Source organism: Vigna radiata, unplaced genomic scaffold, assembly GCF_000741045.1.
Source record: "Vigna radiata var. radiata cultivar VC1973A unplaced genomic scaffold, Vradiata_ver6 scaffold_154, whole genome shotgun sequence".
Taxonomy (NCBI): domain Eukaryota; kingdom Viridiplantae; phylum Streptophyta; class Magnoliopsida; order Fabales; family Fabaceae; genus Vigna; species Vigna radiata.
Window position 1 is genome coordinate 387,591 of NW_014542916.1, and position 16,896 is coordinate 404,486.

At 29.8% G+C, this 16,896-nt stretch overlaps 1 protein-coding gene across 1 annotated transcript; it reads left to right on the forward strand.

Moving 5' to 3' along the window:
• Positions 1 to 3,772: 3,772 nt before the first annotated feature.
• On the forward strand, positions 3,773 to 7,430 carry LOC106752542 (protein STRICTOSIDINE SYNTHASE-LIKE 2). The gene is made up of 3 exons (XM_014634243.2): positions 3,773 to 4,217; positions 6,371 to 6,667; positions 6,745 to 7,430. The coding sequence occupies exons 1-3, from the start codon at positions 3,937 to 3,939 to the stop codon at positions 7,343 to 7,345; spliced, it is 1,179 nt and encodes a 392-aa protein (XP_014489729.1). The 5' UTR covers positions 3,773 to 3,936; the 3' UTR covers positions 7,346 to 7,430.
• The last annotated feature ends 9,466 nt before the right edge of the window (positions 7,431 to 16,896 follow it).

Consider the following 16,896-nt stretch of genomic DNA (forward strand, 5'->3'; position numbering starts at 1 on the left):
TATATATATATATATATATATATATATATATATATATATATATATATATATATATATATATATATATAAAAAGATCATATACTATTAAGAATGTTATTACACTAAATCCAAAAACGTAACTGAGTCTTTCAAAAATTGATATAAATAGAAAATGAGCATCCTACCTTATGTTTCAACACCATAGTCATCCTGCATTTGATTAACTAAGACATTCTCATCTGCTCACACCATTAAGATAATAATTACAAACAAGAAAAACAAACATATAAATAAACAAGGATGAAAGAGTAAGCTAATATATCAAAAAGAGTATACATACAACATATAAGTAGATGATAACACATATAAAGGTTTATATCAACCAATCCTAAGGCATACAATCATTTAATATATATTTGACCATCCAAATACATGTATTAATATGAGACTCTAACGAGCTATGCACTTGTGATAACTTCGACTACTCTGCAGAGCCATTGCCAAAGGGTTTCATAGACATGACAACTTCCCTCTCTTTCTTTATATGTCAGAGGAATGTTTTTAAAGTTCTCTCTAGCACTGATGTGTTATGTATAACAATATTACAATTTTTTGTTGTAAGTAAATATCTACTTGTTAACTATTTAGCAAGTGTACCAATTCGTTAGTTACAAGTAGTATATGAAAGTTTCAAGTATCATTTCCCACATAATTTATGTTTGTTTGTCTAATAATACTTATTTATCAACTTTAACTTGGATAACAATAATGATTGAATTTATTAGTAAAGAAACAGATTGTAACAACAAGAGTTTAGAAAATTTGATTAAGACAACGATGAAGCTTCATTGGAATTGAGTTTCATGAATCAAATGATGATAAGACTCTATATAACATATCATTATTTCATTTAAACATTCTCATCAAGGTATACTAGTTCTAATTACTTAAGAAACTAGTTCTAAATATGTCCAATTTCTAATTCCAGTGTTCATTTAACATATAGTTAGCACTAAATTCAGATATTAACAATAACCAAGAGATTAAAACTATTCTTAGAACCAACTCTCTTGATTGCTTTAGTTGTTTCTATGTTCCAATTCACTTTCCAATGACTAGACACATTCAAATTATGAAATTCCATCATTCCATAAAAATTTAGATAAAGCATCTCAATGAACAAAGATTGTATTGCACAAGAGAATTATATCAGTTGAGTTCACTACTTCAATCCCAATAAATATAGAAATTAACTACTCCTAGTCATCTAGAACATACAAGTTAGATGAAAGTTGATGGAAAAACAACGTCTTGATGCTTCAAGGTAGCCTCTAACTAATTCCTTGAGTTTCCTCGTGTTTTCACAACCAGAACTGCTTCTATTTTTCTCTTTCTCGACCAATAAACCACTTACACAATTTGACTTTTCACTGGGCAAATAGACATGTATTCGCTAAACGAAAAATCAACTGTTATTAACTGCACATGCTCGTTGAGCAAGACAACTCAGTCGCTGAGTGAGTATTTGTATTCTTGGCTAAACGAAACATGACGTGGTTAAGCAAGAAAAGATCCCGACAACAACTTTCAAAATCAAAGATGCTTCATTTTCTTGTACAAAACTCTTAAAAGGACTAACTAACCTAAAACCTAAACAAAACAATAAAATCTCACGTCTTCGCATAAGAAGAAAACACAAAAACATATAAAAATTCAAATTAAAAAATAAAATTAAAATAAGTGTAAATAATAAGCAATTATCACAATTATCACTACTTTTATGAAATTTAAATATATTCTCAGTCTTAATTAAATATATTTTTTTTAACAACGAAAACTTATATAAAAAATAATATATAGACTTATCAATTTTTATCAATTTTGTAATATTTACATTTTCAATTTCTCAAACACTTTTACTTTAATCATCTTCATCTTCACAATTCTCTTAATTAGATTCCATCTCTATTTACATAGTTTCATTTTTATCTAAAAGTACAAAAATATGATCATTTGAATTTCTTATTAATATTCACGTAAAATGATAATTGGATGAATTAAACGTATTTGTAAAATTGATTTCAATATAAATAATTTATATATTATCTTTTTATTAATTGTGGAATCTTATATTAAAAGACTATAATTTAGATTTAAAGACAATTATTTGTTAGTTCTATTTACCATAATCCACGTCGATTCATAAAAATAGAATGTACAAAGTATCAAATCTGGAACAGTTTTAAAATATGATTTTGATGTATCTTGGATGGATTAAGATTAATTAATAATATATGATATGAGATTTTGTAAAACTGGAAATGTATTACTGAGTGAATAATCCGTAGAATGAGTATTAAGTTAGGTAATTCATTATGACATTCATGTTCTAAAGATATTCATATAAACAAAAAGATATGTTAGATATTGTTTTTTATATGTTAAAATATAAATTTATAATTCACTCTTACTTGTTTTTGTGTATCAACTTGTATTTTTTTAAAAAAAATAGAAATTAGAACGAGTCTTATACTATAAGTATTATATCATCTGTCCATTTTAGGTATTTTTAAGTGTGTATTTTGACATAAATATGAAATTGGAAAAATAATAGCCATTTTTATGTTTGTTTTTATTTAAAACTATATATTCTTTTCTGTATCATAAGAAATTTTGATATAAGAGAATTTTAATTTTTCAAAGATTTAAAATTAGAAAATTATGTTTCTTCTAATTGGTTTACCTTTCTTTTCGAAAAAAAAAAATTATAATAAACAATTCATTGTAGGAATGATATTTTTTGTTAAATTTTATATGAAAATATTTGATAGACGTAAGAATATAATATACATTATTTATTAAAAGAAACCATGTTACTCTACTGTAATAGCACAGATTACGATTTCATTGTTCGGCATGCTTATTATATTAATTGTTGTTCGCATTGTATATATATAAAAAAAAAATTACTGTGATGTTGACTCATAGGTCGGCAAAGTGGGCCCATGATCAAAATATATTTTATTTATGGTTAGTATTTTGTTTTTTGTAATATCACAACAAAGAAATACTATAAATATATAAATTACATTGTGCTCAAATTTTATAATTTTAAGGAAAAGTCTTAGTTTCTTTTTATTTACGATGCTTAAGATCGAAAATAGTGTAGTTTTTCAATATTTAACCTACTACAAATTTTCAGATCCCTCATTTATCAAGTTTGACTTTTTTCTATATTTAGTTCTTAAAAGCTTTTTAAGAACTTAATTCAATCTAAATTAAATGTGGTTGTGGAGTTTTTGTGAGACTCCTGCAGAAATCTGATTGTATTTGTAAGTTAGAGTATAAGAGTTAATATTTAAATTTTTAATAAAATAAATAGGAAGTAAGATATTATAAGAATTAATGTTTGGGTTCCCGTTTCAGCAGAAAATCCCATTTTCAAACATACAAAATGAAAAGTGTTTTTGCAAAGTAACTTCTTTTTTCCAAACATAGACGACAAGTTAAAACTCCAACCACACACTATAATCTCCCAGCCTATGCTGAATAGGTTGTTAATAACCATCTATAAAGATAGGTATTATCATGTCTATATACACGTGGATACAACACAACCTTATAAACATATTCAAATTAGTTTAACATTATAAAGACAAAAATTATATTTTCGAGATCATTTTAAAACATGTTAATGTAAAGGAAATCAAGTTATTCCATCAATAATGTAAAAACAACTATTTATTTATATTATTTTCATTTAAATCCAAAAACATATTAAAAAATTTCTTCACATCACATTATTCTGGCTTATATATAATTTATTATATACATACTTAAATCGAAAAAAAAAAATATAGCAAATTGTTTTGGCATTTTCTATAATGTTAAAAGGCCAGTGGCACACAAACCGAAACTCAACTCCGTCATCCTTTTCTCTTCTCTCTCCAATCCACGATGAGGCTTCAACCGCACTTCGCGGTGGCCGTGGCGGCGTTTGTGGCGACCGCTTGGGTGGTGCACATGAGCAGCGACGTTCGCAAGTCAGGGGAAGACGTGGAAGGCATGCAGGACTGGCAGTACGAAGGTGTTTCGATTGACGGCGGCGTTGGACCGGAGAGTTTCGCCTTCGATCCTCGCGGCGAAGGGCCTTACACGGGCATTTCCGACGGTCGAATCATCAAATGGCAGCGCTCGGAGAATCGTTGGCTCAACTTTTCCGTTACTTCCTTGAAGAGGTGCGCTCTCTCTTTCTCTCTCTCTCTCTCTCTCTCTCTCTCTCTCTCTCTCTCTCTCCCTCTCCCTCTCTCTCCCTCTCTTCATGCTGCATGTGTGTACAAATTGGAGAAAATTACGCTTTATCCAAACTTTTTCATCTTCTGATAGAATCAAACAATTCCTAATTCAGTTAGTGTTGGGTGTTATTATTATAATCATTAATAGGGATAGAAATATATCCAACATGTTTCTACAAGCTTCACGTGTGTCGATTGGTTGAGAGTTTTTGTGAGCAAATTCAGCAAAAATCAAATTGAACTCATCCACAAATTCACCCACAAGCTCATCGTGTTGTCAGTTTACCTAAAACGATTCAATTTACGCTTTTAAATTAAATAATCAATCAATAAACCTAATCGACCTATTTAGACTATAATTCTATCGCTAGTGGTATCAAACAAGATAAATAGGCAAGTTTTTAGGTTATATCAGACTTCCAATATATGTTAATTTAGTTTGTTTCACATAGAGAAAGAACTAAAACGACTGTACATAAGTAACAAAATTGTGGAAAACATGTTAAATATAATAACATATTGGTTATTTGATTTCGTTAGGAAAAACAGAAAAAAAAAAAAAAACCACGTTAGGGTATAATAATTCACCTTTCTCAAGGTAGTGAATGATACGGAACGGAGAAAGTGAAATAAATACGTGATAAAGGAAAATAAATTAATGAGAAATAGAATATTGCTTGTTTGCTTTAAGAGAAATATAAGCTTTGCAAGTTGATTATACCTTAAACATGATGAATTAGAGTTTAGCAAAACTATTATGCAGAGATTGCTTTGATATTAATTAATTATTTAAAACTTAAAGTAAACATAAAATTTAATTGTTTAATACTTATTTAATAAATATATACTGTGATCAATTTGATTTTGTTTAAAACTATTTTATTTATCTAAGCACTATACATATATTGCATATTTAATTAAAGTAAAAAAAAAGAAGTTATAAAATAATATTGATGTGAGACTCTTTCACACAATCACTAATAAAAATTGTAATACATAATTACATTAAATAATTAGAGAAGAAAAATACTAATTCTACCCATTTAGCAAAAGTACTTCCCCTAAATTAAATATTTAGTTTCTTAATAAAGTAAATATCACCTAAACAGTATTCATTATGGTCCAAATTGGACAAAATTTGAAAGATATAATTACAATTTGGGTAGCATTAAATAGTTATATGAAGAATTGTGATTGGTTCAAATGCATTTAGATTCTCTACAGCTGTTCACCCCTACAGCAGCATATCAATCTTTCACAATAGGTTATGTAATCACTTTTTTTACATTATCACTTTTAATAACCGTTAGATCTAAATGAAATGGCTAAGATTACTGTTATCGAGGTAGCATGGCTGTAGAGGATTCATGCGCTGGTTTTGGTGGAAACATTTGGTTTGTTGCGAAAACTGTTCTTTTACTCCCTGTTCAAGATACCGTGGGCCCAAACTAAAGCTTTATTTATTTCTCTTGCTTATTCATCCTCCTATCTGTCTAAGATAATAATGAAGGGAGTTTTTGCTACATTTATATTTTAAAAATAATAATTTTCATTTTTTAGATCACACTTATATAAATAATATTATCAGGGATCCTTTTATTTTATTTTTGAAGCTTATGGAAAAATGTTATTTATTATTTTTTGAAGTTTTATTTAAAAATCATTTTGAAGTTTAAAAGATTTTACCAAAATAGCAAATTAAAGTGATTTCAACAATGAAGTTAACTCAAATTAATCGGATAAACAAATAATTACCTTTTGTTCCCCGGGTTTAAATTTATGTGCTAATCTTCATATAATATCTTGAAAGATGAAACAAACAAAAATTAGGACTCTGTTGAATCAAATAAAGCAAAAATAAATAAACTGAAACGTATAGGATAAGAAAAATATAATTTTTCCTAATAACAAAAGACAAAATGGATTTGATTTAAGAAAAGTTAAAAAGAAATCAGCAAATAACATGATCGTATTAAAAGTCTCACATGATTAAAAATAAAAGGATTTGATAATATATAATTTGATAAAAATGGATTAAAATTGAGTTTTTATAATAATGGTAAAAAGAGAGAAATGTGATAGGTTGTATTTGGCAGGAATGAAGGGTGTGGAGGAGCATACGAGGAGCATGCGAAGAAAGAACACGTGTGTGGGCGTCCACTTGGGTTGTGCTTTAGCATGGTATCCAATGAACTTTATATTGCAGATGCTTACAATGGCTTAGTTGTTGTTGGCCCCAATGGTGGCACTCCATCAAGATTCATATCAACTTTAGATGTACAAGAAGAAGAAGAAGAAGAAAGCCAACCCTTGGCTTTCACAAATGGTTTGGATGTTGATCAACGAACTGGAGCAGTCTACTTCACCACCAGTAGTTCTAAATATCAAAGGAGGTATGATATTATATCATATTAATCTTCTATCTTCACCCTTCACCTAGCTAAAAATATGTTCTATTTGTGGAATGCAGGAATTACATCTCTTTGATCTTGAGCAGAGATAAATCCGGGAAACTAATGAAATACGAGCCAGAAAGTGAACAACTTACCATTCTTCTAAAAAATCTCTCATTTGCAAATGGTGTAGCATTAAGCAAAGACGGTGACTACATTCTAATAATAGAGACAACAACATGCAGAGTATTAAGGTATTGGCTAGAAACACCAAAAGCTGGAACATTGGAAGTGTTTGCTGAATTACCAGGTTTCCCAGACAACATAAAACGAAGTCCAAGAGGAGGGTTTTGGGTGGGAATTTACTCACCAAGAGAAAGATTTATCCAATGGATTCTATCATATCCATGGATCGGAAAAGTTTTGCTTTCACTTCCTTTGGACATTACAAAAGCTTATTCATATTTGGCTAAGTTAAAAAGAAGTAGTGGAATGGCAATTAGGCTAAGTGAGGATGGAGATATATTACAAGTTGTTGAAGACAAAAAATGGAACAAAGGAAGGTCTATTAGTGAAGTGGAGGAAAGAGATGGAATATTATGGGTTGGTTCCATAGATGCACCTTTTGTTTCTAAGTATAATATTAACGTGCCAAAACAACAAGTAAAAGGAATTTGAAGATATACTTGTATTGTTTTCCACTATGTTGTCTTAGATTTCTAATTTGGAATATCAATATTTCAACCCTTGCACAAAACTCCAACACTCTTGTCTTGGTATATCTAATGATGTGTGGTGCAATCTCAATAACGTACGTTTTTTTTTTTTTTTTTACGTAACTAGTACACTTATGGAGGAAAATTACCCATATAGACAAATTCGAAAATTATTACCCTTATGGGTAAATTAATTGTGTTTACTGAGAACAACTTTAAGTGTAGAAGACGTCTAACAACATGAATGCACTATTTATTTCTCGATATTGATTAAATTAGCAATCCTTTTGAAATCTCTTAAAACATTCTATAAAATTCTATGTTGTATTTCAGTCTAAATTTACAATACATAATACATTCTTTACAAACAAAACAACAGAAAAATGTACGGAAAACTATAAACTTCTTCTTTGTTGTTAGCAAAGCAAAATATGTGTTTAATTGATGACGATTTTGATGAAAATCAATTATCTTCTTTTCGTCATTCATTATCTAAGTTTGATTAAAAATGTAAAATATTAATAAATTTTAAAGATAATTTTGAACATATTCACTTTTAAAAACTAGTTTTATATTGTTTCTCATCATAATAAGTCATTAACTATATAATCAACTATGTTAAAAAAATCAATCGTGTTAGTCAAAATTTATTTACAAAAAATAAATGATTATTTAAGGTAATAATCAATTAGACATTTATAAAAAAAATTCAACACCTAAGAAACCCATTATGTTTAATAATAATATAAATTGTTGATTGAAAATTATTTCTAGATTACATGAAGAACATAATAATCAATTATATTAAATATAATTAGTTGTATCAATAAGTAACTTTAAAACTCTTTTAATGGGAACTTTTCTTTTATTAATTGCATTGTATGTATTATATACTGTGTGGGTGTCATATATTACATTTATCAAGAGAGTAAGATCATGGTATATGGTTTTCTATTGTATAATTTGTCACATAGTTAGCTATATTTTTCTTTGTTGTAAACTATATTTGTATTAGTGTTTAGTGTTTGTCATAGGTAATTGAGTGTTTTTTTTTAAATTTCATTGAATGGGATTTTAAGGAGTGATTTGAATTGTTTATGTTATAAAGATGTTTTCTATAATTGGATAATTCAAGATTGTTTATTGAAACATTCAACTCGAGTTATTAAATTAACATAAGTAAATTCGAAAAGAATTGAATCAATATCAAAATCTGTGTTTTTAATTTTTATTTTGGCTCATTCTCTTCATTGTTTGCTGTTCTTAGTGTTCATTAATCATTGTATTAGATTTCTTCTATTATCAATAGTTTTAAGGTAAAGTTTTCTATGAAATTCTAAAGAACACTTTTCACTAAATTCACCTCTCTCTTAATTGTGTTTCTAAGCATTTCTAATTTTACACAAATATAATATTTATAACTATACAGTAGGGACCGGATAGCACTGTGAGGATTACCTTCATACCGACGGTCCAGTCAAAGACTAATCAACTGCCACCACACAACCGGCCGAAAGCTAGGAAATAGAGCCCGGTCGACACCTGCATAGCTGCGAGGACGGACGTACGTTCCACGAGAGTCACAGGACACCCGCTAGGAGCTAGGGTTCACAGAGGGTTACCGTCTCATAGCAGCGGCGATGGACGGACACTTCGGCCCAGTCATGGGACGATGGTCAAGAGTTAGGGCTCACAGAGGGTTGCCGTCTCCATAGCAGCGGCGAAGGACGGACGTTCCGCGAGAGTTATAGGACGGCCGTCAGTAGAGAGTGGGTGTTGAGAGACAAGGTAATTAGAGTATAACAAAACACAATTAAGAGGATTGGGCCATAGATTGGGCCTTGATTAAGGAATGAGTAATTAAAAGCCCATAATGAATGCTATAAATACAAGTCAAAGGTAAAAGGTAGTTGGTTACATTGAATGCACATTTATTTCACTCTCTCTCTATCTCTATCCTTTTAAACCAGCACTAACTTGAGCGTCGAAGTATATTTAGCAGGTACCCGACCGGATTCAACCAAGGCAGTGACCGAAGTAAGTTGGTAGATAGCAGAAGGACAGATGGTTCGCAAGGAAAATGTGTAGGAAGACTTGGAGATACTCCCAACCGGAACAATAACCATTACATTATTTGAACATATTAATCTTTGTCGCACATTTTAAGTATAGTAATCTCTTTTTACAATGGCTTAAGTGACTAAGAATTAAGAGAGTCCTAAAAGAAAAAAAAATTGTTTCGACATCTCTCACTTTAACTTCAAATCATAACTTGAATGAAAAGTTTTATCATTTGAATAGATAATACTTTAGAAATAATATTTTACACATGCAAACGTTACCCATTTAAGCATTACTTGAGTGCCAATTTAACACTTAAGCTATAATGCATAAAAAAAAAACCCAACAAAAGCAACGCATTTTATTAAGTATAATTCAAACTCAATCTCAACAATTAGTAATCATCATATAAATGATATTTAAATATAATTTAACTTCACTTACATGAGAGTTACTTGCTTCCCAAAACAACACTAATTCTAAATTAAGAGAAATAATAAAATAAATTTCAATGATCATAAGAAAATTTGGTATTATTAATGGATAAAATTCATCACTAATGCCAAAATATTGTTAATAAATAATTTTTGTCAACAGAAAAAATGATAGTATAAGATCTGAGAATGAAATGCTTGTTCGTAATGTTTAACTATAGACATTATGAAATTCGTCTACAATTTATCTGTTGGTACTTAAAATTACACATACTTCAATGATCCATCATTAATTATTGGTGAACAAATCCATTAATAATTACTTTAAGCACTCTTCCATCAATAACAACATGATGATTAAGCATATACTTTTGGTATTCGAATGTCTCCATTATGTTAGATAGTTATATGTAGATTCTTCAAACTATGATGATATGGGGTAAGTATAAACGAATATAGATTAATCTAATACTCTTTCAAAATCACAATTCCAAACTACAACCATCACTAAAATTAAGAACTTTTATCTTCAACAAAAACTTTATAGTAAAAAATTTGTCCACCTACGACCAAGAAAACATTCAACAACAACAATTATGTAAATCCATAAACATATGCACCAATTTAATTATTTATTATTAATATTATTATTATTAAAAAATTTACACTTATATATCTATTTATAATTAAATATTTTAATGTATGTTACAATAAAATGGATTAATTATTAAAAAAAATCATATTATCAAACTCTTCACTCAAGTATTATATCTATAATTATATATATAATTACAGCATGTAAATATATAATATAAATAAATTATTTATTTAAGTATAATAATAGTTATATTAATTTTGTTAATACAAATTTAAAAAATAAAAACAAAAAACAACAATATGCGGGTGTAGAACTAGTTTATGCCTATAATTATACCAATAAAATGACTTTTCCTTTTAATTTTGTTTTGTATATATTTTATTTATGGATAAGAGTAACTCAATTAATTTATTAATTATATTTGTTTTTATCCACAAAGAAAAGTATACTAATTAAATACTTTTTTATTCATGATAATTTATGTGCATACATAATTTTTTTATGATGGACACCTAGCATAAAATTCTCTTATGTGGTTACTCTAAAGTAAAGAAAAATAATTGAAATAAATTCATAAATAAAAAAATTAGTAACAATGATAGTGATGCACATTAGTGCAGTTTTATACTTTTTTTTTTTTTATAATTTCACCTATTTCATTCCATGTAATGCTCCATAATAATAAAATAATCATTTAATACATTATGATGTATTATTATAATGTAATAAAGTGTGAAATGAGAAGTATAAATAGAAGAAGAGAGGGAGAAGGTGTTTATCTACTCTTCTAAAACACATCATTTTTTCTATTTTCAATTTTCTCAAATTTTCTAGAAGTTAGTAACAATAGAGTATTTAAACTTATTAGAGGTATTTTGTGCCAATTAGAAGTCCTAACATGTGGTTCAATTTTAACAATTGTCTTGATATTGATAATTTAATTTTGATAGCATGATTATTAGAGTGTTAAGGTGAGATGATATATGATTAATATGTTGTTAAACTTTTGTGTTTAATGTGATAATGATAGTTGTCAGAAAAATTAAAATTAATTAGTTAAAATAAACGAAGTTGACAAATAAAGGGAGTTTTAAAATATATTTCAAAAAACATTATATAAAAAAATTGAATTTATTGATGATTAATATTTGTCGAAAATTACATAAATTTATCGATAATTGTTGTTTTTCGATGAACGATCGACAAACAAAAATTTATTGATAAAAATGTTGTCGATAAAATTTATTGATAAATTGCGTTCTTCAATAATTATCGATAGATATATTTTTCTTTAATTATCGATGAATAGATAAATAATTAATTATTAATTTATTTTTTTAATAATTATTTATATTGATTATTTGGTTGTTCATATTTATATTTTGGAATTTTTATGTTTCATTAAAACTAATTTTTATTAGATTTTTCTTGTTGTATTTTAAATCTTCTCCTTAATTAATTCCTAATTTCATTTCATTAGAATAATAATTACAAGAAAATAAAAAGACAAAAACTTCATTTACTCATCGAGAATTATAAAATAAATTTCAATAAAGAGTTTTCATTACCACTCTTTAATTTCATCCATCGTCTTTGTCTCATGTTTTAAATAAAAAGTATTCACACAAACCATTACAGATTGCAACTTGTAAATCCAAAAACAAAATTACAAAGAATCATCCCTAACACCATCCACCTCCACAAACCATCACAAATACATCATCTCAACCAAAAATCAAAGATTTAATCATCTTCATTTACCATTATTCACTACTTTACAAAAAAAAAAAAAAACTAATAATTATTGTAGATATAAGGCTTAATACTATTCTTGGTCCCAATTTTGGTCATATTTGTCTGAAATGGTCCTAACTTTTTTAAAATGTTCAATGTAATCCTAAAAATTGTAATTTGTGTTCAATTTAGTTCTTTTTGCAAACATTGTTTAAATTGTTAACAGTTAAATGTCCAGCTGTGCAATATATGCCATTTAACTGTTGACTGGTCTTGACTGAAACACGATGCAACCAATGAGGGACTGCACGTGATAACCCCTTCCCCACCCAAAATTAGGGTTTTAGATTTGGGGAAAGGGGAAAACATGGTGCCTTCTTGTTCCTGCGCCTCTAACTTGTGTTCTTCTTTGTCTAGGGAATTGATGCGCTGCTCTTCTTCCATGCGATGCGCGAAGGTGATGGAGGCTTTGATGATTCATGATGGCACGAAGCGTCAATGGAAGATGGCCATGGTTGCACGTGAATGAAGAAGCGGCGCTGCTCAAGGGTTGATGGTAATGGCACATTTGATTCATGAAACACAATGAAGATGATGATGGGCCTGTTTCATGGTTTAGACGAGTTAGGGTTCTGTTGATTTTAGAATTTGCAGGTGAAAGATGTTGGCATCATGGTGGTTTTTGCGATTACGGAGGCTTTCCCGGCTAGGCGTTGAAGAAGACGAAGATAGTCTTCTACATGGTGGTTGAAGCTTCGTGTATCAATGGAGTTTGCAATTTCTGGGTTCTTCTGCATGTTTTTAATGCAGCTAATGATGGTGATGTGTTGAGGATTGCATGTGACGCTCGTGAGGTTGAACAATGACTCGATTTAATGTTCCATGGCAATTCGAATTTTCTGATTGTTGGGTTTGCAGGTGATGAAGATGGAGTTGATTTCACAGTGGTCGTGGAGGTTGGTGACGACGACCGTTGTTGATGGCATGACGACATGGTGTTGGCGACGACGCTGTAGTGGCGGCTTAGGAAAAAAATGGCGGTCTGGGTTTCTCTACAGATGGGTTCTCGCAAGCTGTTGGGCCGTCATGGTGATGGTTTGAGAAGGAGAGGTAGTGGCGTTGATGGAGATCCACGGTGGAGGAAGGGGAAGATGGTCCTAGTGGTGTTTCTGGGTGGTTGCTGGACGGAGAAGATGAACAGTTGGTGTCCATGTCATTCACTGATTGCACCGTTAGACATTTGGTCATTAACGATTTAAACGACATTTGCAAAAAGGACTAAATTAAAAACAAATTACAATCTTTAGGATTACATTGAACATTTTAAAAAAATTAGGACCATTTCGAACAAAGATGACCAAAATTGGGACCAATAATGGTATTAAGCCTGAATATAATTACCAAGAATCCAAAGCCATGACCAAAAGTCATTTCAACCACTCACATAGAAGGTGTAGACGACAAGACTAAGGTTGGGAATATTGGCAAAAAGGAAAACATCAAAATAGTTAATATTGTAATATGGAAAGTCTATGTCTCCTAATTTATTATTGAAATAACCCCCTGCCAAGGACAAATGAAATCATTTATTAGAATCACGACATTTTAATCTATGTTTCATGTTAGAGACTGTATAAAATACAAAGAATCATCCCCAACACCATCCACCTGCACAAACCATCACAGATACATCGTCTCAACCAAAAATCAAAGATTCAATCATCTCCATTTATCGATTTTCACTATTATAAAAAAAAAACTAATAATTGTCGTAGATATAATTACCAAGAACTCAAAGCCATGATCAAAAGTCATTCCAACCACTCACATGGAAGGTGTAGACGACAAAACTAAGGTTGGGAATATTACCACAAAGGAAAACATCAAAATAATTAATATTGGAATGCAAAAGTCTCTGTCTCCTAATTTATTATTGAAATAACCCCTGCCAAGAACAAATGAAATCATTCATTAGAATCACAACATTTTAATCTATGTTTCATGTTAGAGACAATATAAAAAATGCAAAACACAATTATTCCACACTATGCGGCACAAATGGTGGAGTTCAACTATTTCATTATCAAAATCAAAACTTTACAAGGGAATAAAAATCCTCAAATAACAGTGAGTGAGAGAAAAAAAGAACAAACTTTGTTCATGCAATAGGGTCCAATCCAGACGAAAGCAACAATATCCAAAATCCCTAAGCTTAAAATCAACAACACAAATTTCATCTAATACAACATGTTGGCTCTTATCGTCGACACGGAAGCCTTCACCACTCCACCCAGCAAGAAACATCATCAAGACCGATCCTCAATTTCACATAATCCTCATTACCATCATCGGGTTAGATTGTGTAGGTAACATCTGGCACCACCTCCTCTCTCTAACCACCATCATTATTATAATTTGTCGTCGCAAAATGAAAAAGAAAAACTAATTTATTAGACACACAAAGAAGGATTTCTTGTTTTTGGTTATGAATGATTAATCACAACCAATGACAGTATTTCATGTTGGCTGCAAAACCAACAACAAGTGCACCGATTGTAACGTAACAAGTGATAAATGTCATTCTCTCCTAAGAGACTTGTAGAACACTTAATAACTCTTGCATTCTAACTCAATTAGACCACAAAGTTCTTAAAAAGATAAGAAACTCTTTTTGGCATTTTCATCAAATAGTTGGTGTGCAAGAAAATGTAACATAGATTATTTATAAATTGTTAAGACTAGAGTTCATCCACTTCACTCTCATGCATTTAGAAAAATATTAATTCCATAATCAAGTCAAAATCAACTCATAAACATACTCAAATTCTATTCCTAGTGACTTTAATCCTATGATAACTTATCAAGTTCCAATTCCTTGAGTATTGAACAAGCAATCATGCATTAAGTTCAAGAGTCTTAAGATTACTAATGAATAATGTTATATTCCTTACTGCAAGCATCCATTAGGCATTCAATTCCAGTTCTAGGTTGAAGTCATATTTCCCAATATATAAAGAACCACAAATCAAGAATGGGAATAATCCACACCTAGCATTAAGCATGAAAATTGAATATTAACATGAATTGAAAAAGCATATATCATTAATAGCACAAAACTACAAAAGAGTTCCATGTTTTACAACCAATCTCAACAAATAGGGTTGGTCTTCCATGGTGGAGAACATAAAGTTTTACATATTAAAAAGGTAGGGAAGAAATGGAAACCAATTGTGTCTTCCCTTCGCATAAACTCCTCCATTTCGTAGCTCCTTTCTTTCATAACCCTAAGAAGCAAAAACACCATGGATGAAGATTGAAGACTCAAGGAGGAGTGGAAGAGCTTCCTAGCATCTCAAATAACCTTAAATGGTCTCTCTTAGTCACTCTAGGTCGAGAGTAAAATGTGGAAAGAAGAGGATCTCCAAAAACTCACAAGAAACATATTTAAATATCTCATTTTGACATTAGAAACACCTAATTTTGACTAGATAAATAAAATTTATTTTTTATATAAAATATTTTTTTTTAAAAAAATATAATAATATTATTCGTTTTACTATTTGCAGTCCCTTAACTGTTTCAAAACCTTATCCTTTGGTTTTCCATCTTTATCTCGCACTCCAATATGTTAACTAACCAATACATTTTTACTTCCTCACCACTTTTTTTTATTCCCGCACCTCACCCTCCACATCACCCTCCCTACCACCCTTTACATCACATTCCATCACCTATTTTTTTTAATTTATTCTTTCCACCTCCCTTTTATATAAATTTTTCCATACTAACTTTTCTAATTAATCCATTTACTTTTTCAAATTATATTTTATTTATCTATTTTCTCTACCAATCTCTTTCTTCATTAGTCCCTTCATCCACTTTCTTCATCTAATTTCTCTACTTACTTTTTATATTAATTATGTCACTTATTTTTCACACTAACTTTTTCTATTCATTTTTTAAAATTATATTTTATTTCACTTAATTTTTCCACTCATATTATATATTAGTTCTTTCACTTATTTTCTACATTAACTTTTTCTTTTTGCTTCTTTAATATATATTTTATTTTATCTAATTTCTTCACTTACTTTTTATATTAATTCTTTCACTTATTGTTACACTAACTTTTTCTATTCACTTTTTTAATTGTATTTTATTTCACCTAATTTCTTTGTTTAGTGAGTGGCTGAGAGGGTTGACACACTATTTGAGGTTTTGTTTAGCGAGCTGGGTCACTTACTGAGTGGTTTAGAGTCTTGGGGTGCTGTTAGTGGATTTACACAATGAGTTCTCGTTGTGCAAGAGAACTTTATGGTTGTTCAACGAGTGTGTGCGTTGAGCGACTGGTCTCGATTATGATGTACTTTTTTCTCCTTTGTTCTTGATGGATTAAAATATGTATGGATTCAATTGTGGATGAAGTATGATTATATATGACTATCAAAATAAGGTATGTGGTTTCAAAGTGGTGAAAGTAAGTTTCAAAGTGAGATATCTTGGTGAGACTCAAGTATGTTTAGAACGATTGTAGAGCTCAGTCTTGGGGGTTATCCCGAACTCTAATGGTCTTTCATTCTCACATAGAGAGGATTGACACATATGGTGAAGAGTAGTAGGAGGTCTTAATCTTGGGGGCTTCTAGTATCCTCAAGGCCTGAAACAGACTAACCTTGTAAGTGTGGT